The sequence below is a fragment of the Papio anubis genome, chromosome 18, assembly GCF_008728515.1.
Source record: "Papio anubis isolate 15944 chromosome 18, Panubis1.0, whole genome shotgun sequence".
Taxonomy (NCBI): domain Eukaryota; kingdom Metazoa; phylum Chordata; class Mammalia; order Primates; family Cercopithecidae; genus Papio; species Papio anubis.
In genome coordinates this window covers 17,262,846-17,290,722 of record NC_044993.1, presented here as the reverse complement: position 1 = coordinate 17,290,722, position 27,877 = coordinate 17,262,846, and the positions used below count along the sequence as shown (strand labels likewise).

The 27,877-nt window shown below is 41.9% G+C and overlaps 1 protein-coding gene, 1 long non-coding RNA gene and 1 pseudogene across 6 annotated transcripts in view; 2 read left to right on the top strand and 1 right to left on the bottom strand.

Annotated features, from left to right (window-relative positions):
- The window catches only part of AP1G1 (adaptor related protein complex 1 subunit gamma 1), an 88,722-nt gene that overhangs the window by 13,463 nt on the left and 47,382 nt on the right, over positions 1-27,877 (top strand). For 4 of the 5 annotated variants that reach the window (XM_021932135.2, XM_021932131.2, XM_021932136.2 and 1 more), the window contains exons 2-3: positions 12,572-12,775; positions 27,691-27,815. In XM_021932135.2, coding sequence (XP_021787827.1) covers positions 12,575-12,775; positions 27,691-27,815 — 326 coding nt within the window. In that variant the 5' untranslated portion in view covers positions 12,572-12,574. Of the gene's footprint in view, positions 1-7,186; positions 7,240-12,571; positions 12,776-27,690; positions 27,816-27,877 lie in introns of all 5 variants that reach the window. The other variant, XM_021932133.2, reaches the window with a different exon arrangement.
- LOC116271272 lies at positions 19,071-21,512 on the bottom strand. The gene is made up of 2 exons (XR_004179732.1): positions 21,468-21,512; positions 19,071-19,191 (listed from the first exon to the last, which is right to left on the bottom strand). It is a non-coding gene; the product is annotated as an uncharacterized LOC116271272 (long non-coding RNA).
- LOC103880541 lies at positions 23,817-25,207 on the top strand (annotated as a pseudogene).

The following is a 27,877-nucleotide window of genomic DNA, read 5'->3' as shown; positions in this document are numbered from 1 at the left end:
ACGGTTGGCTATCAGTAGCTGAAAGTGCACAATGAGCAGTGTGAGTTCTGAAGCAGGGAGAATGTTATCTGGGCAGGGTAGAACAGAGAACTGGGTTGAGTTCTGACAGCCTTTTTCCATAGCTGTTGGTGAGCAGCCAGTACACCTTTATTTTGTGTGCTTTGAAAAGGACAATTTAACTTTTTTAAAAGATATTTTAGCATTTAGGATTTAATAAATACAGTATTTATCAAGTTTGTATTCTTATAGGAGGATACAAGAGTGAACAAGGCAAATGAGGATCTAGCCTTAGGGAGCTTGTATTTAGTGGGAAAAATGGTTTTTCAAAGTTTAAAAAAAAAAAAGGTACTTCTCATGGCCTGAGAATGGTATTGCTGTATGAGAAAAATCTTTATCCTTAAAGGGATTTGTGGAGATGTTGGAAAATAGCCATCTTCCCCATCTTAGCCATAAATTTTGGGGAGAATTGAAACACACACACATTATTTTTTCTTCTTCTGTTTAAATTTTTTTTTTCCTTTAGTTTGTTTATAATTTTGATTCCTTGGGCATGTAAAGTAATCTTATTTAGTTTAAGCTTCAAAACCCAATTTTGCTTAACCATTTTGGGTAGAAATTTTTCTAAAATGAATTTTATGTTTCCTTTTTTCCTCTGTTTTTATCATTATTTATCATATAACTGTTAATGAAAACTGAAACACATTAATCTATAATCCGTGTCCCTTAAGTCAGACTTTTAGTATTTTTGTGTTCCCTTTCCATCCTTGTTTTAAGAGATGTTTTTATTACTTGCTTTAAAAAAACAGGACAAAGAGGGACACTTTATTTTGTTAGAGTGTACAAGCCATAATGATATAAAATATGGAACACTTAAGCGTAGAATGAAACCACTGACATACTAAATGTAAGTGGTTATATATAAATGGAGAAATTGAGAGAATCATAGTGGTAGAGTTTAACACCCCTTTCTCTGTCTTTGATGGGTCAGGTAGTTAGTAAGGGCAGATGGTGTCTGAACTATAAAATTTTTAGAACTTGGTTATAATACAGACATAATTTTGTATTCACATTTTTTTCCCTATGCATTGAATGTTAAATGTTAATCTTATTTTAACCACTTCTTGGAGAATCAAGGTCTTTTTGTAAAACCACATTATAGGCCGAGTGTGGTTGCTCACGCCTGTAATCCCAGGACTTTGGGAGACCAAGGGGGACGGATCACTTGAGCTCAGGAGTTTGAGACCAGCCTGGGCAACATAATAAAACCTCATCTCTACAAAAGATAAAAAAAAATAGCCTGGTGTGGTGGCTTGCGCCTGTAGTCACAACTACTTGGGGAGCTGAGATGGGAGGATTGCTTGAACCAAGGAGGCAGAGATTGCAGTGAGCCGAGATCCCGCCACTGCACTCCGGCCTGGATGGCACAGTGAGACCCTGTCTCAAAAAGAAAGCAAAGAACAACAACAAAAACTACATTGTGGTACTATTTATAATTTATTGGTGCTCTTAGGACCTTAGTGGGAGTTGGCTACTTTTTGGATACACACTAAGTAGCTCCAGACTGTTTTAAAAATGCTTGTTTCTACTGTATATAGGTTTTTATTTATTTGTTTGTTTTTGTTACTGCTTTTGTTTCTTCCCTTGGTGTTGGGTGACATTTTAACTATCATAAGTGTCCTTTTCTAAAGCAGTTTCTATCTCCTGGGTCCACCCTCCTCCCCTCTTTCCCTTACAGTTTTCTGATTTGTAGCTTCTATTCCAGAACAGGCTGAATGAGGACCTCTATTTGGCGTAAAGTAGATGTTTTAGTGTGTTGATGTGTCAGTCTCTATATTGGCTGCTTGAGATAATAAAAATGTGTTTTTGGATTCTCAGCTATGTTCTGTATAGTTTCATTACTGTGTTCAGCACTTTTTAAAAAAAGGTTAGAGTTTATTATTGTTATTTCTTTTGTTTGTTTGCTTTTTGTGTTTTTGAGACAGGATCTTGTGCCATTGCCCAGGCTGGAGTACAGTGGCCCTATCCCAGCTCACTGCAGCCTCACTCCTAGGCTCAGGTCATCCTCCCACCTCAGCCTCCCAAGTAGCTGGGACCACAGGTGCATGCATGCCACCATGCCTGGTTCATTTTGTTGATGTTTTGTAGAGACAGGGTTTCGGCATGTTGCCCAGGCTATTATTGAACTCTTGGGCTCAAGCGATCTGCTCGCGTCTGTCTCCCAAAGTGCTGTGATTACAGGTGTGAGCCACTGTGCCCAGCCTCACTTGTAATACTTGTAATTCTTTTTTTTTTTTTTTTTTGACAGAGTCTCGCTCTGTCGCCCAGGCTGGAGTGCAGTGGTGCGATCTTGGCTCACTGCAATCTCCACTTCCCGGGTTAAAACGATTCTCCTGCTTCAGCCTCTGTAGTAGCTGGGATCACAGGCGTGTGCCACCATGCCTGGCTATTTTTTGTATCTTTAGTAGAGATGGGGTTTTGCCATGTTGGCCAGGCTGGTCTCGAACTCTTGACCTCAGGTGATCCACCCCCCGCCCCATGCTCCCAAAGTGCTAGGATTACAGGTGTGAACCACCGTACCCGGCCTCCTCACTTGTAATTTTTTAACTTACTGTTACTTCCAATGCTTGGTTCCTGTGGTGTGCCTCCTTCCTTTCAGTGCTTTGGCCAAAATAAGGACTCACATTTCTTTGTTTTTCAGGGTTGGAAAAGGCTGAGATTTTCAGAATAGACTTTCTTATATATCTAGGGGTGGAAATAAGTAAAAGTTCCTGAAGATTTGCCCTTGCCCTTCTCCACATATGTGAAGCGTTGTCTTCTCTTTCAGTCTGATTTTACCAGTTTAGAATGCCAAAAGGGACATAGCTTAACAGGTAGCTTTTTTTTTTTTTTTTTTTGAGACGGAGTCTCGCTCTGTCGCCCAGGCTGGAGTGCAGTGGCCGGATCTCAGCTCACTGCAAGCTCCGCCTCCCGGGTTCACGCCATTCTCCTGCCTCAGCCTCCCGGGTAGCTGGGACTACAAGCGCCCGCCACCTCACCCGGCTAGTTTTTTGTGTTTTTTAGTGGAGACGGGGTTTCACCATGTTAGCCCATGTTGGGATGGTCTCGATCTCCTGACCTCGTGATCCGCCCGTCTCGGCCTCCCAAAGTGCTGGGATTACAGGCTTGAGCCACCGCGCCCGGCCAACAGGTAGCTTTTTTAACCTGCCTGTGTTTGGAGGGCGCCGTCTTTCAACTGGCCATACAGAAACTCCTGTCTAGACATCTTGACACCTTTATGGTTCGGATTAATAGAACCTTTTCTAGCCTTCCATGTCCCATAGTTCCTGTCTCTATTTTACTGACTCCGAAAATGACTTCATCTTTGAGGGAGACTACCTTCAGCCATCCCTTGTATAAGAGTTTAGTGTTGGCCTGGCGCGGTGGCTCACACCTGTAATCCCAGCACTTTGGGAAGCCAAGGCGGGTGGATCACCTGAAGTCAGGAGTTCGAGACCAACCTGACCATGTAACATGGTGAAATCCCCTCTCTACTAAAAATACAAAAATTAGCCAAGGATGGTGGCGCATGCCAGTAATACCAGCTACTCGGGAGACTGAGGTGGGAGAAGTGCTTGAACCCAGGAGATGGAGGTTGCAGTGAGTGAGATCGTGCCATTGCACTCCAGCCTGGGCAACGAGCGAAACTGTCAAAAAAAAAAAAAAAAGACAGAGTTCAGTGTTAGCTTTTATAGGCCCAGCCGTATGACCATATCTTAATACATCCATTACACACAACTTTTTTTTTTTTTTTTTTTTTTTTGAGACCGGGTCTCTGTCACCCAGGATGCAGTGTCACAACTTACTGCAGCCTCAACCTCCAGGGCTCAGGCTATCCTCCTGCCTCAGTCTCCCAAGTGGCTGGGATAGTAGTCATGTGCCACTATGTTCGGCTAACTTTTTTTTATTATTTGTAGAGACAGAGTTTCCCTTTGTTGCTCAGACTATATACAACATTCTTCACAAGATTTTACAATAATGTTTTGTTACTTGAGTGGTTAAATATGCCTTTAAGCAGGTTAGAACAATTAGTAATTTTCTCAGGTATATATTCTATAACTGATCAAATAGGTCTTAATTGTTTAGCTCAAGGCCTTTTTTGTTTACTTTAAATTAAACTCTTTAAAGTTAACATATGGTAAAATTGACTCTTCTGGTTTGCTGTTTTACAGTTCTCTGAGGATTTTGTTTTTTTGTTAATTTTTTTTTTGTTTTTTGTTTCTTTGAGACAGTCTTGCTCTTGCTCTGTTGCCCAGGCTGGATTGCAGTGGTGTGATCTTGGCTCACTGCAATCTTGCCTTCCAGGCTCAGGCAATCCTCCTGCTTCAGTATCCCAAGTAGCTGAGACTACAGGTGTGTGCCACCATGCCCAGCTAATTTTTGTATTATTTTGTAGAGACAGTTTTTTGCTATGTTGCCCAAAATGATCTTGAACTCCTGGGCTCAAGCAATCTGCCCACCTTGGGCTCCCAAAGTGCTGGGATTACAGTCATGAGCCGTCACGCCTGGCCTGGTTCTGTGAGTTTTAATTCATGTATAGGTTTATGTAAACATCACCACAATTAGGATATAGTTTATTGTCTCAGAGAAATTCTTACTGTCCCTTTTCAGCCATCCCCCAACTCTAACTACTGGCAACCACTGATCTGTTCTCCATTGCTATAATTTTATCTTTTCAAGAATATCATATAAATGGAATTACTCAATACGTAACCATTTGAGACTTTATTTCAGCATAATGCTTAGAACTGTGTATGTTATGGTGTGTGGTAATAGTTTACTCCTTTTTATTGCTACATAGTATTCCATTTTATAGATTTACCACATTTTGTTACAGTTTTTGGCAATTATGAACAGAACTTCTCTAAACAGTTTATGTACAGTTTGTGTGAACATAAACTTTCATTTCTCTAGGGTAACTTCCGATTACTGGGACATATGCTACGTGTATGTTTTAGTCCATAATCAGCTGCCAAACAGTCTTCTAGGGTGGCATTATCATTTTGCATCCACACCAGGAATGTTTGAGAGTTCCAGTTGCTCTGCATCCTCCCAACATTTGATATTTAGCCAGTCTAATAGGTGTCAAGAGATTCTTATTTTGATATTAATTTGCATTTTTCTAATGCCTAATGTAGTTGAGTATCTTTTCTTTTTCTTTTTTTCTTTTGTGATGTTGTCTTGCTCTTTCACCAAGGCTAGAATGAAGTGGCACGATCTTGGCTCACTGTAACTTCCGCCCCAAGGATTCAAGTGATTCTCCTGCCTCAGCCTCCCGAGCAGCTGGGATTAATAGGTGCCTGCTACCATGCCCGGCTAATTTTTGTATTTTTAGTAGAGACAGGGTTTCACCATATTGGTCAGGCTGGTCTCAAACTCCTGACCTCAGGTGATCCACCTGCCTTGGCCTCCCAAAGTGCTGGGATTACAGGCATGAGCCACTGCGCCTGGCCTCTAATTTTTGTGTTTTTTAAATTTTTTTTTGAGACAGAGTCTCGTTCTGTTGCCCAGGCTGGAGTGTATCTCGGCTTACTGCATCCTCCACCTCATGGGTTCAAGTGATTCAAGCAATTCTCGTGCCTCACCTGCTAAGTAGCTGGGACTGCAGGCATGCGCCACCACACCCAGCTAATTTTTGTATTTTTAGTAGAGACAGGGTTTTACCGTGTTGGCCAGACTGGTCTCGAACCCTTGGCCTCAAGAGGTCTGCCCGCCTCGGTCTTCCAAACTGCTGGGATTACAGGCGTGAGCCACTGTGCCTGGCCTAATTTTTGTGTTTTTGGTAGAGACTGGGTTTTGCCTTGTTGCCTAGGCTGGTCTTGAACTCCTGAACTCAAACGATCTGCCCACCTCGGCCTCCCAAAGTGCTAGGGTTACACAGACATGAGCCGCTGCTCCTGGCCGTGTTCTGTTCTTGTTAGTTGGGGTATTCTATAAATGATAGTTTTGTTAGTTAATGTTAGATACATTTAGTTGATGCTGGTCTTCAGGTCTTCGTATTCTTGCTGATACTGTCTACTAGTTCTGTCGATTATAGAGGGAGGCATGTTGAAGTCTTCTAACTATAATTCGGTATTTGTTTATTTTTCCTTTTATATCTATTTTTGTTTTATGTATTTTTAGCTCTATTGTTACATACATTCACAATGAGGATTTGTTGTTGTTGTTTTTGGTGAATTCTCTCTTATCAATCAGTGGGTGGATAGAGAAGAGAAAGGAGAGTGACTTGTCCCATGTTATTGGGATTAAGCTCCATTGATCAGAAAAAAGAGGTCTCCTTCTCCAGTTTTTAGTGTCTACCTGTCTGTCACTGTTATTGCTGTTCTGCCACAGCCATGGGTATTGCAGTATTGCCTAGGGGTGGGGTGGGGAGATGGAAGTGGTTGGGGGAATAAAGGTCCAAGCAGAGAACTTCTGTTGTCCTTGATCTTTCTTTTCCTGGTCCTTGTACCAGAAATGTTTTTTTCTTTGAGCTCTTTCTCTCCGCACCCAGTGAGTACTTCTTGGTTTTGGGCTGCTGTTGGGTTCCAGCTTGACAGCAATACTAGAGGAAAAATGACGATTTTTTTTCTCCAGCCCACTTTCTGTTACTTACTTTTCAGAGTCCTCAAGAAGCTGTGGCATACATTTTGTCTAGGATTTATAGTTGCATCCAAAGGGAGAGACAAGGTGGAGTGTGCTTGTTCCATCTTTCCTAGAACCAGAACTTTGATCTTAAAATGTTTTTTCAATGCTTAATTTTTTTCTTTTTTTGAGACGGAGTCTCTGTCGTCCAGGCTGGAGTGCAGTGGCATGATCTCTGCTCACTGTAACGTCCGCCTCCCGGATTCAGGCACTTCTCCTTCCTCAGCCTCCCGAGTAGCTGGGATCACAGGCACGTGCCACCACGCTCGGCAAATTTTTGCATTTTTAGTAGAGATGGGGTTTTATTAACCAGGCTGGTCTCGAGTTTCTGACCTCAAATGATCCGCCCACCTCGGCCTCCCAAAGTGAGCATGAGCCACCGTGCCTAGCCTCAATGCTTGCTTCTTTACTGTATGTTAACTTTTGTTTTTCATCCTTGCCTATTTAAGATATTTTCTGGTGATAAGTAAATCAAATAGTAGTAAGCTATCAAAATTCAAAGAAAAAATTACTGCTTTTCTCTAAGCTAGAGGCAGCCTATTATTGGAAGAAGAGGACTGAATTGGGGCGTCACCAAAGGTGAGTCAGGCCAGTAACTAACTCTGTGACCTTGTACAAAGTAGTTAAAGCCTGTATCCTCAATTTCCTCCATAAAAAGCTAGTGGCAAGAACTGTATTTCTGTGATTCTGTGAGTGATAGCTGGGAATTTACTCTAGATAACTTGTTTTTCTCTCAGCTGGCTTAAAACTCTTATGATTGTTTTCTCATTTGTCTACATGTTTTAGGTCTAGATTTAAGCTTTTTTCCAATGGTCTTTTCGTTTAGTTTGTAGGATCATTGAGGCCTTGGTAGAGAAAAGTTATTTTCTTCTTCTTTTTTTTCTCTGAGATGGAGTTTCGCTCTTGTTGCCCAGGCTGGAGTGCAATGGTGTGATCTTGGCTCACCGCAGCCTCCGCCTTCCGAGTTCAAGTGATTCTTCTGCCTCATCCTCCCGAGTAGCTGAGATTATAGGCATGCGCCACCACTCCTGGCTCATTTTGTGTTTTTAGTAGAGACGGGGTTTCTCCATGTTGGTCAGGGTGGTCTCGAACTCCCGACCTCAGGTGATCTGCCTGCCTTGGCCTCCCAAAGTGCTGGGATTACAGGCGTGAGCCACTGCGCCTGGCCTGTATTAGGCCATTCTTGCACTGCTATAAAGAAATACCTCACACTGGGTAACTTGTAAGAAAAGAGATTTACTTGGCTCATGGTTCTTCAGGCTTTACAGGAAGCATAGTGCCGGCATCTGTTTCTGGGGAGGCCTCTTCTTTACTCTTGGCAGAAGGCAAAGCGGGCACAGGCACTTCACGTGGCGAAAGCAGGAGCAAGAGAGAGAGAGTTGAGAGGGGGAGATGGTGCCACATACTTCATATGAACTCAGAGTGAGAGGTCACTTATTGACAAGGTGATGGCTTATGGTGCCACAAACGTTTAAATGACCATGTCTCATGTGAACTCAGAGTGAGAGCTTGCTTATCAATGAGGGAATGGGCCAAGCCATTCATGAGGGATCCCGCCCCAATGATCCAAACATCTCCCACCAGGCCCCACGTCCAGCATTGGGGATTACAATTCAACATGAAATACGGGCAGGAGCAAGTATCCAAACTGTATCACTGTCTCCTCTCTCTCTCCTCAGTATTTTTTTTTTTCCTTGAGTATTTTAAAACCCAAGCAATGATACAATTTCCTCTGTAAACGTATTGTACATTTTTATAATGTTGGGAGAACTTCAGCCTTGGAGTTTTAAGACCTGGTCAGGTGTTGGGTTAGCTCTGTCCCTTATTACCTTTGTGATCTTGAGGAAGTTGCATAATTGCTTTGAAATGAAGTTTCTTCATGGGAAAATGGGGATAATGATCTCTACTCTTTTTTTTTTTTTAAACGGAGCCTTGCTCTGTCAGCCGGGCTGGAGTGCAGTGGCGTGATCTCCACTCACTGCAACCCCCACCTCCTGGGTTCAAGCAGTTCTGCTTCAGCCTCTCGAGTAGCTGGGAGTACAGGCGCATGCCACCACGCCCAGCTAACTGTTTTTGTATGTTTAGTAGAGATGGGGTTTCACCATGTGGGCCAGGCTGGCCTTGAACTCCTGACCTCAAGTGATCCACCCGCCTCAGCCTCCCAAGGTGCTGGGATTACAGGTGTGAGCCACCGCACTCGGCCAGTGATCTCTACTCTTAACTTCAAGATAGTCTAAAGGAACAAATGAGATAATAAATGTAAAAGTATTTTATAAACTTCAAACGCTAGACCTTTGAGTATTTTTATTAAAAAGTAACAAAAACAACACTATACAGATAGCTTTATATAGTAGTTTAAGACACACAACCTTAAAGGAGACAGTATGGCTCCTCTTGGAGGAGCATATCAGTACCTAGGGAGTTTTTCTAAATCCATAATGCGCTAATCCCTACTTTGAGGATTAATGCTATACTGACTGGGATATCCTCCTGGTGTGTTGGGTTAGAAAAACATTGAGAATCATTGACTTAAGGATTCTACAGATAATAAGTACTGAAAAGGATCGTAATGATATCTTCATCAATTTTACTATCGTTTAAAATGTTCGTAGTCAACATTGTTGACTACACATGATACACAGTGATGTGTTGTTTGTTTGTTTGTTTTTTAATTGGGAACAGAGTCTTGTTCTGTCACCCAGGCTGGAGTGCCATGGCACGGTCTCAGCTCACTGTCAGCCTCTGCCGCCGGGTTCAAGCGATTCTCGTGCCTCAGCCTCTGGAGTATCTGGGATTACAGATGTGCGCCACCACGCCCAGCTATTTTTTTATTTTTTTAAAATTTTTAGTAGAGACGGGGGTTTCACCATGTTGGCCAGGCTGGTCTCGAACTCCTGACCTCGGGTGATCTGCCAGCCTCGGCCTCCCAAAGTGCTGGGATTACAGGCGTGAGCCACTGCGCCCAGCCACACAGTGATGTTTTTTCCATCAGTGTGGATTAGCTTTGTCCTAGAATTTCACATAAATGGAATCATATAATATGTACTATATTGTGCCTGCTGCCTTTGCTTAGCAGAATGTTAGCTTAGAATGTGTTTGAGACTCTTTTATGTTGTGTATAACTGGTTCTATTTTATTCTAATAAATATTCCATTATATGGATATACCATCATCCATTCACCTGTTTATGGACATTTGGATTGTTTTCAGTTTTTGGCAGTTATAAATTAAATTTCTATGAACATTTTATGTACAAGTTTTGGTGAAGATACATATTTTCATTACTCATGGGTAAATACGTAAGTAAACATTGAGTAGATTTGCTGAATTATATGCTAAGTGTATGTTTAACATCATAAAACCCTGCCAAACTGTTTTCTAAAGTAGTTGAACCATTTTTATTCCCGTGGGCACTTTATGAAAGTTCAGTTGTGCTATATCATTGCCAAGTCTTGGTATGGCAAGTCTTTAATTGTAGCCGTTTTTGTGGTATCTCATTATGGTTTTCTTTTTTTTTTTTTTGTAACTGCAGTGATCTGTCATCATGGTTTTAATTTGGTTTTCCCTGCTAACTAATGATATTAAGCATCTTTTCATGTGCTTACAACCGTTCGTATGTTTTTTCGAGAAGTGTTTGTTCTAATATTTTAGCCTTTTTTTTTGTTTACCCACTTTTTTTTTTTTTTTTTGAGACGGAGTTTCGCTCTTCTTGTTCAGGCTGGAGTGCAATGGTGCGATCTCGGCTCACCACAACCTCTGCCTCCCGGGGTGCAAGCGATTCTCCTGCCTCAGCCTCCAGAGTAGCTGGGATTACAGGCATGCGCCACCATACCTGGCTAATTTTTTGTATTTTTAGTAGAGACAGGGTTTCTCCATGTTGGTCAGGCTGGTCTTGAACTCCCGACCTCAGGTGATCCACCAGCCTCGACCTCCCAAAGTGCTGGGATTACTGTCGTGAGCCACCACGCCCAGCCTTTTTACCCACTTTCTAATTAAGATTGTCTTATTATTGAGTTGTAAAAGTTACATACCCTGAATGCAAGTCCTTTGACAGATATGTATATTGAATATTTCTCCCTTTCTGTGGCTTGCCCTTTCTTCTTTTCTCTTTCCTTCCTTCCTTCCTTCCTTCCTTCCTTCCTTTCTTTTTCTTTTTTCTTTCTTTCTCTCTCTCTCTCTCTCTCTCTTCCCCCCCCTTCTTTCTTCCTTTCCCTCTTCACTCACTGCAACCTCCACCTCCCAGGTTCAAGCAATTCTCCTGCCTCAGCCTCCCAAGTAGCTGGGATTACAGTCATGTGCCACCACACCTGGCTAGTTTTATATTTTTAGTAGAGACAGGTTTTCATCATGTTGGCCAGGCTGGTTTCAAACTTCTGACCTCAGGTGATCCTCCTGGCTCAGCCTGCTAAAGTGCTGGCATTACAGGCATGAGCCACTGTGCCCAGCTGGTGTGCCTTATTTTCATAATGATGTCTTTTGAAGAGCAAAAATTTTAGACTTTGATAGAGTCCAGTTATCAAGTTTTTCTTTTATACTTCATGGTTGTGTGTGAAGTCTCTCTGTTTAACCTGTTTGCAAAGATTTTCCTCTGTGTTTTCTTCTGGAAGATTTTTAGTTTTAGCTTTAACTTTTAGGTTTGTGATCCATTTTTAGTTAATTTTTGTGTATTGTGTGTGGTTAGGATTGAGGTTAATTTTTTTGCCCCATGGAGAGATATAGTTGCCAGCACCATTCATTGAAAGACTATCTTGCTCCTATTGAATAACTCTGGTCTCTTTGTTAAAAATCACTTGTGCATATTTGTATGGGTTTATTCCTCAACTTTTAGTTTTGTTTCAGTCTATTCTTTTTTTTTTTTTTTTGAAACGGAGTTTCACTCTTGTTGCGTAGGCTGGAGTGCAATGGTGCGATCTTGGCTCACTGCAACCTCCACCTCCCGGGTTCAGGCGATTCTCCTGAGTAGCTGGGATTACAGGCATGTGCCACCATGGCTGGCTAATTTTGTATTTTTAGTAGAGATGGGGTTTCTCCATGTTGGCCAGGCTGGTCTCAAACTCCCGACCTCAGGTGATCCACCCGCCTCGGCCTCCCAAAATGCTGGGATTATAGGCGTGAGCCACCGTGCCTGGCCTGCTTCAGTATATTCTTAAATTCAGTTAGTTCCACATTTCCCTGATTACTATAGCTTTGTAGTAATTATTGAAATTAGATGGTGCACATTCTGTTTTTTGTTGTTGTTGTTTTTTGTTTGTTAACAATTATTTAGGCTGTTTTATGTCCTTTGTTAACTTTTTTTTTTACTTTTAAAAGATATTCATGACACTAATAGCCTTATTTTCTGTGATTAGTTTATTTTTTCCTCATCACATTTTCAAAGTATATGCAGTGTACTGAGATGATTACAGTTTGTCGAATGTGTTTTAATCTGACAATTGGTCTTCTCAATCTCTCATATTTTGTTGAGTTGAGCTATGATTGTGACCATATTTGTTTTTGTTGAGCTATGGTGTGTTTAACAGCAGTTGAACAGAAAATATCTATCTTTTTTAAGGTTAGGCATAGACCTTTCCTTATTACTTTAAGGATTGAGTAAAGATTTGAGTTGTATTAGTTTCTGAGATATTTTGATATTAGTGATGGACTTTACATATTTAGTGTATTCTTTGTCTTATTTTGCTTAATGTAATACTTAACCATTTTTGTTTGTAGCCTTTCCAGAAATGTACAGAGTTGAGAGGTCTGTATGTAATAGCTTTGCTGAAGCTTAGCAAGCTTTGTTTAGCTTAACTGAGCTGGATTTGGGAAGTCTTGAATTCTTAAAAACTAGTCAGAAGTTTAAATGTGAAGTTGTGTGAATAGTTTTGGTAGTAAAAAATGTGAACATCTCTATTTAATGTCTTTGCATATCCAGAGGATGCCAGCCCCCATCAGATTGCGGGAGCTGATCCGGACCATCCGGACAGCCCGAACCCAAGCTGAAGAACGAGAAATGATCCAGAAAGAATGTGCTGCAATCCGGTCATCTTTTAGAGAAGAAGACAATACATACCGATGTCGGAATGTGGCAAAATTACTGTATATGCACATGCTGGGCTACCCTGCTCACTTTGGACAGGTAGGCTGGGCTGAGACTACATGTAGCAAGGGTATTCTTTGACACTGTTGCTCAGGGATTGTCCATCTTTTTCTGGTGGGGAGGTGCTTTTGATAGCCTTGTAGTCTGATTTTTGTGGAACTGAGGGTAAGATTGAGAGAACAAGCTGCAGATCCAGAAAGGCATGATACTGCCATCAATTATCCTTTCCATTGGGAGTCTGATTATGCGGATGAGAGAATGTTTTGATGGTGACAGCCAGCTTGCTTAAAGATTGACCAGGATTATGTGATTGTTCAGCCAGAGTGCCTGGACTATAATGAATATTTAAGAAAATGTTTCTTGCTGGGCATGGTGGCTTGTGCCTGTAATCCCAGCTACTTGGGACACTGAAGTGGGAGAATCACTTGAGACCAGGAGCTTGAGATCAGCCTGGGCAACATAGTGAGACCCTGCTCTTAAAAAAAAAAAAGAAAAAAGCCTGGTGTAATAGAGCATGCCTTTAGTCCCAGTTGCTCAGGAAGCTAAATCAAGAGGATTTCGAGTTTCGAGGCCTCAGTGAGCTATGATTGCACCACTGTGCTCCAGCCTGGGCAACAAAGTAAAATCCCATTTCTTTTTTTTTTTTTTTTTATTAAAAAAAGGCTTGCTAAACGTCGTCTTTATTATTTTCTCTGGGCACAATGTTATGTGGAGAAGTTCACAGTATTTTTTTTTTTTTTTTGAGATAGAGTTGTTTCGCTCTTTTTGCCCAGGCTGGAGTGAAACGGCACAATCTCGGCTCACTGCAACCTCCGCCTCCCGGGTTCAAGTGATTCTCCTGCCTCAGCCTCCCGAGTAGCTGGGATTACAGGCACGTGCCACCACGCCTGGCTAATTTTGTATTTTTAGTAGAGACGGGGTTTCTCCATGTTGGTCAGGCTGGTCTTGACCTCCCAGCCTCAGGTGATCCACCTACCTCGGCCTCCCAAAGTGTTGGGATTACAGGCGTGAGCCACTGCGCCCAGCCCACAATATGTTTTTAAGGAAATTAGGTGGTTGCCAATTGGTGGCGTCTATTTTGTTCTAATTACTTTGTGCCTTGATTGCTATAACTTGAGCAGATCTAGCTGCTGATTGTCTCCCATGCACAAATGGTTACTATTTAATATGTCCAGTGTGGGTTTTGAGAATGATAGTCTCAATGGTAAGTCCTTTCTTCTTTCCATGTTTGTATTGTCATAAGTGGAGTTTAGTCATGGAAAAGGAAATAGTTATTTTTTATTTCATATTAATGCTATTAAATTTTATTTTAATAATTTAAGAATTGTATTATATGCTAAATAGTCTCTCTAAGGAACAGACTGCAAAACTGAGAGAAAGAATGTGCAACACTATCGGGAAAGATAGCCAGCAGCTTATTTTCTGTTTAGGTCAGTAATTTCAGTGGAAGGAGATCTCCTGCCCCCAAGTTAAAACAAAAAAGTACTGGATTTAATGTTACCAGACTGACTTGGGTTTTGTGCTCATCTTTGGGTTTGGAGTGGGGTCAGCATCTTTAGAAATATATGATCGAGAGTGGGAGTCCATTAGTTTCCCAAAGAAAAATTGATGTGTTAGTATCAGAGGAAAGGGGACTGGATCAAAAGAAAAGGGGCCAGGCAGAAGCAACTGCCGGTTCATCAATATATTCACGTATTTGGTTTGGGACAGAATTAGTGTCATAATAGTATTCTTCTCTTTCACAGGAATTGTTTGTAAAATATAATACATTCTTTGAAATATATTTCATATTTCATTCATACAGTGTTAGAAGTGGAATTAAACCCTGAAGCTCTGATGTTTCAATTATAAGCTTTATCACATCAAAAATTGATCCAGGTGGTTATCCATATAGTACGTGTCATAGTATAAAGCAAATTGATGCCCATGTGTTCTTGTTGATTGATTTTAAGTATTAGGTTAGATTTACAGAAATCTGATATATTAGAAATTGGGCTATAAAAAAGTCTAGTGAGGGGGAAGACTCTTAATTCCTCAGCGATAACCATTATTAACATTTTGTAAGCAGTACATTTATATATTCCCGATTAAGTTCTTTAAGAGCATATTCTTTTTTTTTTTGGAGGCAGGGTCTTGCTCTATGGCCCAGTCTGTGGCTCTGTGATGGCTCACTGTAGCCTCAACCTGCTGGGCTCAAGCTCTCCTCCTACCTCAGCCTCTCGAGTCACTGGGAGTACAGGTGTGTGGCACCACACCTAGCTAATTTTTTTTTTTGAGATGGAGTCTCGCTCTGTCACCCAGGCTGGAGTCCAGTGGCGTGATCTCAGCTCACTTCAACTTCCTCGTACCGGATTCGAAAGATTCTTCTGCCTCAGCCTCCCAGGTAGCTGGGAATACAGGCGTGTGCCACCACACCTGGCTGATTTTTGTATTTTTTGTAGACATGGAGCATTACCATATTGGCCAGGCTGGTCTCGAATTTGTGACCTCCTTATCTGTCTCTCGGCCTCCTAAAGTGCTGGGATTATAGGCGTGAGCCACCACGCCAGCCCCAGCTAATTTTTTTTTTTTTTTTTTTTTTTTTTTTGTGAGACGGAGTCTCGCTCTGTCGCCCAGGCTGGATTGCAGTGGCGGGATCTCGGCTCACTGCAAGCTCCGTCTCCCAGGTTCATGCCGTTCTCCTGCCTCAGCCTCCCGAGTAGCTGGGACTACAGGCGCCCACCACCACGCCCGGCTAATTTTTTGTATTTTTCAGTAGAGACGGGGTTTCACAGTGTTAGCCAGGATGGTCTTGATCTCCTGACCTCATGATCCGCCCGCCTCGGCCTCCCAAAGTGCTGGGATTACAGGCGTGAGCCACTGCGCCCGGCTCCCCAGCTAATTTTTTGAGACAGAGTCTCACTCTGTTGCCCAGGCTGGAGTGTACAGTGGACACCACAGGCTTACTTTCTACTAAGCTCACTGCAGCCTCAACCTTCTGGGAACCACACCAGGCTAATTTTTGTCTTTTTTGTAGAGACAGGGCTTTGCTGTGTTGCTCAGGCTGATTTTGAACTCTTGTGCATAAGCAATCCACGTGTCTTGGCGTCTCAAAGTACTGAGATTATAGGTGTGCACTACCATGCTTGGCCAGCTAATTAAAAAAAAAAGAATTGGGGCTGGGCGTGGTGGCTCACGCCTATAAACCCAGCACTTCGGGAGACCGAGGTGGGCGGATCACGAGGTCAAGAGATTGAGACTATCCTGGTCAACATGGTGAAACCCCGTCTCTACTAAAAATACAAAAATTAGCTGGGCATGGTGGTACGCACCTATAGTCCCAGTTACTCGGGAGGCTGAGGCAGGAGAATCGCTTGAACCCGGGAGGTGGAGGTTGCAGTGAGCTGAGATTGTGCCACTGCACTCCAGCCTGGCGACAGAGTAAGACTCCTTCTCAAAAAAATAAAAAAATAAAAGAATTGTAGAGTAGGGATTCTGCCACATTGCCCTGGCTGGTGTTAAACTCCTGGGCTCAAGTGGTCCTCGGACCTCAACCTCCCAAAGTGCTGTGATTATAGGTGTGAGCCACAGTCCCATTACTAAGGGCAAATTCTTGGATTTGGAATCAGAGTAGATATAAGATTTTGGGGGATATTTCATTTTGTAAAAAAACTCTATATATTTTCTAAAATTCATTTCTTTAATGTGTTTAAATAGAATGTGCTTTTAAGGTTAGGTGGCATTTTGGGGTATTTTGGGACTTAATTGTTTGATAAAATATTTAATTCTTAGGTAGAAAGTGTAAATGCTCAAGAAAACTGCTAAAATTTTATCATAAAATATTTTTCTGAATGGGACTAGGAATCATAATTTTAATTTCTTGTTCTGTTTCCTCATTTTAAATGAGTCACCATCTTGTTCATACCAGTAGTTTGGTACCCCACCCGTTGGAATTACCTTTATAATACGCCTGTGAAAGGTTCATATCTAGGTTTTGTCACCTGCATGTATGAATCACAGTGCTGTTTTCATCTAGTGTATAATAACAGCCACTTTTTGTTTTTTTTTTGTTTTTTTTTTTGAGATGGAGTCTCGCTGTGTTGCCCAGGCTGGACTGCAGTGGTGTGATCTCAGCTCACTGCAAGCTCCACCTCCTGGGTTCACGCCATTCTCCTTCCTCAGCCTCCCTGGTAGCTGGGACTACTGGTGCCCACCACCATGCCCGGCTAATTTTTTTGTGTTTTTAGTAGAGACGGGTTTCACCATGTTAGCCAGGATGGTCTGGATCTCCTGACCTTGTGATCTGCCACCTTGGCCTCCCAAAGTGCTGGAATTACAGGCATAAGTCACCACGCCCAGCCCACTTTTTTTTTTTTTTGAGACAGAGTTTAACTTTTGTCCCCCAGGCTGGAGTGCAATGGTGCAATCTTGGCTCACTGCATCCTCTGCCTCCCAGGTTCAACTTATTCTCCTGCCTCAGCCTCCTGAGTAGCTGGGATTACAGGCGCCTGCCACCATGCCTGGCTAATATTTGTATTTTTAGTAGAGACAGGGTTTTACCATGTTGGCCAGGCTGGTCTCAAACTCCTGACTTCAGGTGATCCACCTGCCTTGGCCTCCCAAAGTGCTGGGATTACAGGCATGAGCCACCACGCCCAGCCTGCAGCCACTCTTTAATTGCATTTTATTTGTTAGATGCAATGTTTATTTTGGTAACCAGTAGCTGCATGTAGCTATTGACCTCTTGGAATGTGGCTGTTTCAGCTCAGGTGAATCCTAAAGGAAAATAAGGTTTTTTTGGGTACTTGATTTAGTTATTGGAAAACTTTTTTTTTTTTTTTTTCCTGAGATGTGGTCTTGCTTTGTTGCCCAGGCTGAAGTACAGTGGCACGATCTCGGCTCATTGCAACCTTCACTACCCAGGTTCAAGCGATTCTCCTGTCAGCCTCCTGAGTAGCTGTGCTACAGGCACCTGCCACCACACTAGCTAATTTTTGTATTTTTGGTAGAGACGGGGTTTCACCATGTTGGCCAGGCTAGTCTTGAACTCCTGACCTCAAGTGATCTACCCCTCTCAGCCTCCCAAAGTGCTGGGATTACAGGTGTGAGCCACCGCACCTAGCCTAGTTATTTATTTATTTTCTTTTTTGAGGCGGAGTCTTCACTCTGTGGCCCAGGCTGGAGTGCAGTGGCGCAATCTCGGCTCACTGCAAGCTCCGCCTCCCGGGTTCGCACCATTCTCCTGCCTCAGCCTCGGAAGTAGCTGGGACTACAGGCGCCCGCCACTGCGCCCGGCTAATTTTTTTGTATTTTAGTAGAGACGGAGTTTCACCTTGTTAGCCAGGATGGTCTCGATCTGCTGACTTCGTGATCCGCCCGCCTCGGCCTCCCAAAGTGCAGGGATTACAGGCGTGAGCCACCGCGCCCGGCCCCTAGCCTAGTTATTATTGGAAGACTTTTAAATATGTTTTAAACAACTTGGGTATGTGAGTCTACTTTATAAATAGTAAATTTTATGAACTCTAAATACAGTTCAGCTGTTACTTTTTTTTTTCTTTTTAGTTCAGCTATTTCTGATGAAAATGTACAAATTGAGATGTGCTGTAAGTGTAAAGTACATACTTTTATTGAAACTTTAGTGGAAAAGCAAGTGTAAAATACCTAATTATAATTTTTGTGTTGATCATATGTTGAAATGATATTTTAGATATATTGATTAAAGAATATTATTAAAACTAATTTTACCTTTTTAAAAACTTTTTACTGCAGTATCTAATATGATGCTGATAGAAATAAAATATAAGCCACATTAGAAATTTAAAAATTTCTAGTAGCTATATTTTATAAGTCTTAAGTTTTACAGTAAAACTTAAGGGGTAGGGTGGGATGGACACAGTGACGTATGCCTGTAATCCCGGCACTTTGGGAGGCCAAGGTGGGGGGATCACCTGAAGTCAGGAGTTTGATACCATCCTGGCCAACATGGGGAAACTCCATCTCTACTAAAAATACAAAAATTAGCCAGGCGTGGTGGTGGGCGGCTGTAATCCCAGCTACTCGGGAGGCTGAGGCAGGAGAATTGCTTGAACCTGGAAGGTGGAGGTTGCAGTGAGCCAAAATCATACCATTGCACTCCAGTCTAGGTGACAGAGCAAGACTCTGTCTCAAAAAAAACAAAAACAAAAACTTAGCCCTTCCTTGCTGTACAAAGGATTTGAGATGGCATAAACTACCAGCATCTACATTAAAGAGAAAAAAATAGTAGAAATTGAGAGTTGGAAAAAGGAAGCATTTAGAGCATAAGGCCTGTGTAGTTGCTGTTGGCGTGACAGCTAAGGCAAGAAAAGAGACAGTCACCTGTTAGGTCGTTGTTATTGCCAAGATGGAAGAGCAAAACTGCAGAGAACCAGACTGCCTGGGTGTGACTTCTGGCTTTGAGCACGATCTTTAACCTTTCTGTGTCTCACTTTCCTCATCTGTAAAATGGGGACAGTCTTAATGCCTACTTTATAGTGTTATTATGAAGAGTAAGTTAGTGTTAGACACATATTTTGTATATAGAAAGCCTCAAATGTTATGCATTTTACCATTTCCTGAAGGACAGCAATGTTTTTTGAAGCACTGAATTCTAGGAGATTTTTTTATATGGACCTTTGGTCTAGGAGTCTCTTAATAATGTAAGAGATAGCATCCTCAGCATTTTTGTAACAAAAGTGGTCATAGATTTCCTGTAGTGTGTGTAACCTTTTTCCGTGTGTGGGTTAAGCACAACCCAGAAATATTAATGAATTATCTAAAGAAGTAGGTAGATTGCAGGAGTAGAAAACTGGTGGCTCGGGGCCAGATTCTTCCACAGATGTGTTCTTTCTTTGTCCTGTATGGTATTTAAAATGGTTTCTGCCAGTATGTAAAAACAAAAAAGAATTTCCATAGGAATCTGGATTCCTAATTTCTCTTAGAAAAATAATAAGATTTGTGAGATGGAAATCTACGTTTCCACATGTCAGTAGTATGCTGCTTCCAGGCTGGGCCTGATTCTGTTTTTCCCCAGTTCCAACCTTGCTTGCTATACCCAATTACCTGTGTAGGATATTCTTCCCTTCCATCTGTGTAGCATAGGACTGCACTTCTTTAGATTCTCTAAATTTTGCAATGTTCTCCATAAATTCTTATACATCTTTAAAAAAATTTTTTAAAAAATTTCCCTTAAAACACAGGATTTTTAAGTCTTACACATCTTTGGAGAAATATATTTGTAGGTTCTTAAGAGCTCTTGTTCCTGTTGCAAATAGTATCCTTTAAAATTTTAAGGCCGGGCTTGGTGACTCAAGCCTGTAATTCCAGCACTTTGGGAGGCTGAGACGGGCGGATCACGAGGTCAGGAGATCGAGACCATCCTGGCTAACACGGTGAAACCCCGTCTCTACTGAAAAAAAATACAAAAAACTAGCTGGGAGAGGTGGCGGGCGCCTGTAGTCCCAGCTACTCGGGAGGCTGAGGCAGGAGAATGGTGTGAACTTGGGAGGCGGAGCTTGCAGTGAGCCCAGATCTGGCCACTGTACTCCAGCCTGGGCGACAGAGCGAGACTCCGTCTCAAAAAAAAAAAAAAATAAATAAATAAAAAAAATAAAATTTTACATAATTATGTTTTAGATCTATAGTGATACAATTGATTTTTAAAAATATTTATCTACTTTGCCACATTATTGAACTTGGTTTTAAGAGTCTCTGTAGACGTCATTGTTTCCATGTAGTCAGTACTACTATTGTCTGCAAACAATGGCAGTTCTGTTTTTTTCCTTTGACATCCTTACACATTTTCTTATTTTCTTATTACACTGTACAGGTAGTACATTATTGCAAATAAGTGATGATAATAGCCACTCTTGTTAAAGCTGTAAACAAATGCTCTACAGTAATATGTGGGTAATTCATATAGGGTTTAGTAGACACGCTTTTTCACATTAAGGAATTTTTTCTTAAAAAAAAGTGCTTAAACTGGTACTATGCCTTGAAAAGCCTCAGAATTAATAACCAGACCCATAGCAATGAGCTATCCTTAAGCCTAGATTGTGGTCTCCAAATACTATTTTCAGCCCATTTGAAAGATGGCTGATCCCAAGTCCAGGGTAAGAAAATGTACAAAATAACGATGTTACTATGCCAGAAAGCAGGGAAGACTGCAAAGATCATGTCAAAAGGTTTCAGTAGTCACCAGAAGAGGCTATCATACCCCCAAAAGAGATACTTTGAACATTAGTAAGAAGAATAATCGCCTGGGCATGATGGCTCACGCCTGTAATCCCAGCACTTTGGGAGGCCGAGGCGGGCAGATCACAAGGTCAGGAGTTCGATAACATCCTGGCCAACATGGTGAAACCCCGCCTCTACTAAAAATACAAAAAATATAAAAATTAACCGGGCGTGGTGGCAGGTGCCTGTTAATCCCAGCTACTCAGGAGGCTGAGGCAGGAGAATCGCTTGAACCTGGGAGGTGGAGGAGGTTGCAGTGAGCTGAGACTGCACCACTGCACTCCAGCCTGGGCAACAGAGTGAGACTCCATCTCAAAAAAAAAAAAAAAAAAGAATAATGATGGTAGGCGGGGTGCGGTGACTAACACCTGTAATCTCAGTCTTTTATGAGGCTGAGGCAGGCAGATTGCTTGAGCTCAGGAGTTCGAGACCAGCCTGACCAACATGGCGAAACCCCATCTCTACTAAAAATACAAAAATTAGGCATGGTGGCAGATACCTGTAATCCCAGATATTCTGGAGGCTGAGACTTGAGAATTGCTTGTACCTGGGAGGCGGAGGTTGTAGTGAGGCGAGATCGCACCACTGCACTCTGTCCCTGGTTGGCAGTGAGACTCTGTCAATAAAAAAAGGATAATAATTGTAATTGATTGAAATAAACATTTATATTACCTTTCCTTAGCAATAGTATGGCCTTTCTTCTATATAGAGAAGTTTCTTCTTAGAGCTATAGTCCAGCTAATAAATTAAGGAAAGAATTCGAATATAATGATTTTGTAACCCATGATGATCATCAGTGCTGCTAAAGTCACAAAAGAGAGACAACTACCAGAAATAATTATATGCCTCCTGATGAAAGTTCATACCACTGGTTCTAAGTGGTGCATATTTGCAAAATGAGATCACAACAGAACAAAGCAAAACCTGAAAAATCTGAATTTGATCAAGCCTCCTTAGGTATATAACTCAGATAAACTGTCCAGTATACAAAAAGTACTTAAGCTGGTACTATGCTGGGGTACTACCCCCCAGGTAGATAAATTGTCCAGTATACAAAGACATGTATGTATAAGAGTATTCATTTCAGCAGTGTTTCTAATAGTAAAACATCGCAAACAATCTCTTTGTCCTCAGATAATAGGTAAGTTTATATTCAAAAGTGGGATACTATGTAGCAATGAGTTTTAACTGAATTGGAACATCTTGTCTTGATGTAATACTCAAAGCTGTTGAGCGAAAAGAGCAGGAATACAGTTTGATATTTATTTAAAGTTTAAAACATTTAAAACCACCTGTCTCTCCATGTGCAGTAAGAATATATGGCATGGCAGTCATGAGCAGCAGTTTGGGGTTTTGATTACTTCTGGGATGGAGAAATGAGATTGAGGCCCAGTACACAGAGGGCTTCAGTTGAATCTGTAATGTTAAAAACTTTAAAATAAATAGGGTGAAATGTTAAGATTTCATAAAGCCGCTTGGTGGGTCAGTGACTGTTAAGTGAGTTTTACGTATTTTGAGTGGAATATTTCATCATTTTCTCAAAAGAAAAAATTGGATTCACTAGGAATGTAAGGTTTTTGTTTTTTTGTCAGAAGAATGAAAACACAGACTCTGCTCTATATAGATTTTATGTTGCCAGGCCTACCTAGTGGTAGTGCAGTTATAACAAGCTTGCTTTTCAAAAATGATGATTTTAGGTGTGTGTGTATAAACCAGGCAGTTATTTCTGAATATTAAAAAGAAATAGATTGGGTATGGTGGCTCATGCCTATAATCTCAGCACTTTGGGAGGCCTAGGTGGGCGGATCACTTGAAGCCAGGAGTTTGAGACCAGCCTGGTTAACATGGCAAAACCCCATCAATAATAAAAACACAAAAATTAGCTGGGGTTGGTGGCACGCATCTGTAGTCCCAGCTACCTGGGAGGTTGAGGCACGAGAACTGCTTGAACGTGAGAGTCAGAGGAGGTTGCATTGAGCTGAGATAGCACCACTGCACTCCAGCCTGGGTGACAGAGTGAGACTGTCCCTCCTACCCCCCAAAAAAGAGAGTCATCTAGAAAAATTTTGTAAAAATTAAATTGTTGATGTCTACATCAAATTTACTCCATCATAATATCGGCAGGGGTGGGGCGGGGGCGGTGACCCATAGTTTTCAAAACTCTCCTACCTGTTCTGACCAGTTAAGTTTGGGAACCACTTCTTCAGGCACTATATTTGTTACAAAGGGAGCTGAAAACTTCAATCTCTTAGGCTTGTTGCTAATCTCTGACTAGAATGCTTCTGCTGTGAAGTAAAAGTTTTCCGTTAATTGTGTGGAGTGTGGATATAAAAGCTGGACTGTTTACTCTGGTCTTAAAGTGTCTGCTACAGTTGTGGTTAGAAATGTTTCAGGTGGGTTTTTCAAGTAGCTTTAAGTGGAGTAGTAGTACTCCACTGAAATATTTGAGATTGTTACCTAAGGGGCAGATGCATGTAATTGATTACTTTTTTCCTTCTGTTCTTTAACTCATGCAACAGTGTGGAGTTTTGCGTTTGGAGATTTGGAGATTGCTGTGGAAAAATGGATGCCCTCCTTTTGCGTGCATCTCCCCCATTGTACTTTTTTCCCCTAACCTTTATCTTTCTTTTTCAACATTTGAAAACTGATAACATTTTTTTTGAGACGGAGTCTCGCTTTGTTGCCCTGGCTGGAGGGCAGTGGTATGATCTCAGCTCACTGCAACCTCTGCCTCCCGGTTTCAAGTGATTCTCCTTCCTCAGCCTCCCAGGTAGCTGGAATTACAGGCGCACACCGCCACGCCTGGCTAATTTTTTGTATTTTAGTAGAGACAAGGTTTCACCGTGTTGCCCAGGCTGGTCTAGAACTCCTGAGCTCAGGCAATCCACCCGCCTTGGCCTCCCAAAGTGCTAGGATTAAAGGTGTGAGCCGCTGTGCCCGGCCTTGATAACATTCTTAAAGATTAAACATGGTATATTCTCAGCACTGTTGCTGGCCACTTAAGTATAAAGTGTGATCAGAGTTAATCCATCACTGTAGTGTATATATCAGATGCTATTTCCAGTCATATAACCTTATGTTTTCCCTTAGATTTGTCACCTTCAAAAAGCAAATGCTTGTTTTTGAAGCAGAGTCCCTGTATAAATGGGGGAATATTGAAATAATGCTTGCCCCTTTAACTTTTAGTTTTTCTTTTTGCTGTTTAGGTTTTAGGTAAGGGTTTTTTTTTTGGTTTTTTGCTTGTTTTTTTTGGTTGGTTGTTTTGTGTTTCTCCCTCTTCTCTATGCCTGCTGCACACAGAGAGAGGGTGCAAAGTTTAGGTATGTCTTAAACAAATGTCACAAAAAACAACAGCTTGTATTCATCAGTCACTGATGACTTAGTGTGTCTATCTTAAAACTTGACCCGACTGAGCAGCCACTGCTGCTGCTGCCACAATGCCAGGTTCCAGCCTCAGTCACCCTCCACTGTCCAGGGCCCCTCTGTCTTGGTCCTGGGACCCTAGCTCCCTGCCAGCCCCAGTCCCAACACCATGTTGGAGAAAAGTGTGGAGGCAGTGGCTGAGTTGGGCACCAAGGACATGAAGGAGAAGGTGGAGGAGAAGGCAAGCCAGAAAGAGTGAAAGAAGGAAGTGGTGGAGGAGGAGGAGAACGGGCCCAAAGAGGAAGATGATGATGATGAAGGGCCCGAGCTTAAGAGAGCTGCTGAAGAAGAGGATGAACCGGATCCACAGCAGCAGAAGACAGAATGGGGCATTGGCATGAGCCCCTGCCAACAGGCTGGGGATGGGAGGCCTCTCTGGGCCTGGAGGTTGGGTGGGAGCAGACAAGTCCATCCTCTCTTCACCTGGCTCCCTGCTCTGGGCCCTGCACCAGAGCCCCCACCCTCTTCTTTCTACTCAGCTTTCTCATTTCCACCTCTCCAGACACTGACCCCTCCATCCTCACTCTGCTATTGTTCCACCTCCTCACCTGCTCCATCTGAGCTCCCCAGCTGGCCCCAGTTGCTCCTATCTCTTTGTTTTCTTCTTGCCTCCCTCCTGCCTAACCTCTGCATCCCTAGCCTCATGTCCTGCCCCATCCCTATCAGCTGCCTGGGGTCTCCCTCAGATTCCCTCCTTTCAGACAGCGCCAGTCTGGGGGTGGGACCAAACCCCACAGCTGCCCCCCTCCCCTCCCTTTCTTGTATAGTTTTTTTTTTTTAATTATAAACAGAGTTTGGCTCTTTTGCCTAGACTGGAGTACAGTGGCACGATCTCAGCTCACTTCAACCTCTGCCTTCCAATTTCAAATGATTCTCCTGCCTCAGCCTCCCAAGTAGCTGGAATTACAAGCACCCACCACCACACCTGGCTGATTTTTGTATTTTTAGAAGAAACGGGGTTTCACCATGTTGGCCAGGCTGGTCTCGAACTCCTAATCTCAGGTGGTCTCGGCCTCGGCCTCCCAAAGTGCTGGCATTACAGGCATGAGCCACTGCTACCAGCTGCCTTTTTTGTAGAGTTTAATAAAGAAATGGTCATCCTTAAAAAACAAACAAACAAACAAAAAAAACACTTGACCCTAAAACCACAAAGTAGTATTAATGCCTAAGAGTATGTCCTATTCCTAATAAAATGTTTTTGGATAATTCATTTGTGCAGTGCTTGGAGTTTGTCAGAAGTAGGATTGAATGAGTATGATGAAAATTCTGATATCTGATTCTTGGAACATTTGCTTTCACTACTAAAATATTTACAGAATTATGAAATGAGAAGCTTGAAAAACCAGTTTGAAAAAGAGTAAGATTTGTTTGATAATATTTTAGCTTCTGATTTTCACATTCACCTTAGTAAATTTTCTGTTTACATTGTAAAGATGACTTTCATCAACTTCTGTTTCAGAAATTGCTTTTTAAATTTTAATTGAATGTGAAGAAGAAAGGGAAGGTTTGTTACTTACATAATCTTTTCAATTTCACAAGGCATTTATGTTTTCCTTTTTGATCCTGGTTATTTTCCTTGGAGACTTCTTTGAAATGCTCGTGATAGTATTCAGCTAACTTTAGATGTTTTTAGTGCAGGTACATTGAGAAAGCAATTTTTAAATAGCTTGAAACAACTCTGTGGAACTGTTTTACTTTCCTCAATTTCACTTTCGAATTTAGTAGATAAATTCGTAATGGAAAGTAGTCTCACGTGATTTTAACTTCTTGTTACACAGGTCTCCATTTGAGCCCCTTTCCTTGGGAGGTATGATTCTAAAGGGGATCATGGTTTTTAAAACTCTTCTTTGTTAGTCTGTCTTGTGTTCGCCCTTTGAATACTGCTTTAGTGGTAATGTTTTGGCCTTTTCCATGTTTGTCAAGATGGAGTGATAAAGTATGTCAGTGATTTTGAAGGTGTTTCAAGAAAGGCCAGGTAGAGGGACAAACTAATTTACAAGAACTCTTAAGCCGTAAGAAGCTATTTCTATCAATGATGTAAAGAAGAAATCATGTAAATCATTTTAGCTTAATTCCACTACTGAGTTTTCCTGTTTTTTGTTTTTTCTGGATTAGATTCCTAAACCCTTGCCCTCTCCCATAGTACTTGGATCAAGCTCTAAATGTACTTGATTCACATACTTTCCACATTATATTAAACTTAGCTATTGCCTCTCTTTTTTAAACTTAATTATACATTCCTTATGGTTAGAATGGGTTGGTGTATTTCCAGTTATTAAGTTTTTTAATTCCCAAAATGGAACCATACCTTAAACACACGTTAGGTGCTCATTTAATGTAACTTGGAGATTAAGAATTTGATTTGTTAATCTCTTATTATAATACTTCTAGTTTACGTTTGTGTGAATCTGCAAAACTAATGTAAAACTGAGAGATTATTTGAATGGCAAGTATCATGGGGCTTTGCTAAAATGATCTGTTCTTGAACTTGATTTCTATTAAGATATGCAAAGGTCTTAAATCTTTGCCTTCTAAAAAGATGTAGGTAGTTTGGCCGGGCATGGTGGCTCATGCCTGTAATCCCAGCACTTTGGGAGGCTGAGGCGGGCGGATCATCTGTGGTCAGCAGTTCGTGACCAGCCTGGCCAACATGTTGAAACCCTGTCTGTTCTAAAAATACAAAAAGAAAAATTACCTGGGTGTGGTGGTGAAGGCCTGTAGTCCCAGCTACTTGGGAGGCTGAGGCAGGAGAATCGCTTGAACCCAGGAGGTGGAGGTTGCAGTGAACTGGGATCGCACCATTGCACTCTAGCCTGGGCTACAAGAGCAAAACCCTGTCTCAAAAAAAAAAAAAGAAAAAGAAAAAGCCAGGCGCAGGCATGGTGGCTCACGCCTGTAATCCCGGCACTTTGGGAGGCCGAGGCAGGTGGATCAGCAGAGCTCAGGCGTTCGAGACCAGCCTGACCAACATGGTGAAACCCTGTCTCTGCTAAACGTAGAAAAATTAGCCAGGTGTGGTGGCTAATTCCTGTAATCCCAGCTACTCGGGAGGCTGAGGCAGGAGAATGGCTTGAACCTGGGAGGCTGAGGTTGCAGTGAGCTGAGATCGTGCCATTGCACTCCAGCCTGGGCAACCAGAGTGAAACTCCATCTCAAAAAAAAGAAAAGAGTTAGGTAGTTTGATGAAACACGTTTGTACTTTAGCCAACTGGGGACTCTGGGTTAAAAACATTGCTTTTCTAGATTATGGTAACAAGTTTTTAATTTCTTTTTTTTTTTTTTTTTTTCCTTTTTTGCAGTTGGAGTGCCTCAAGCTTATTGCCTCTCAAAAATTTACAGACAAACGCATTGGCTATTTAGGGGCAATGCTGCTGTTAGATGAAAGACAAGATGTCCATCTTCTCATGACCAACTGTATCAAGAAGTAAGTCTTACTTTTCTTTCTTCTAACAACTATTAAATACTTTGTTCTTTTTTGTATTTTCT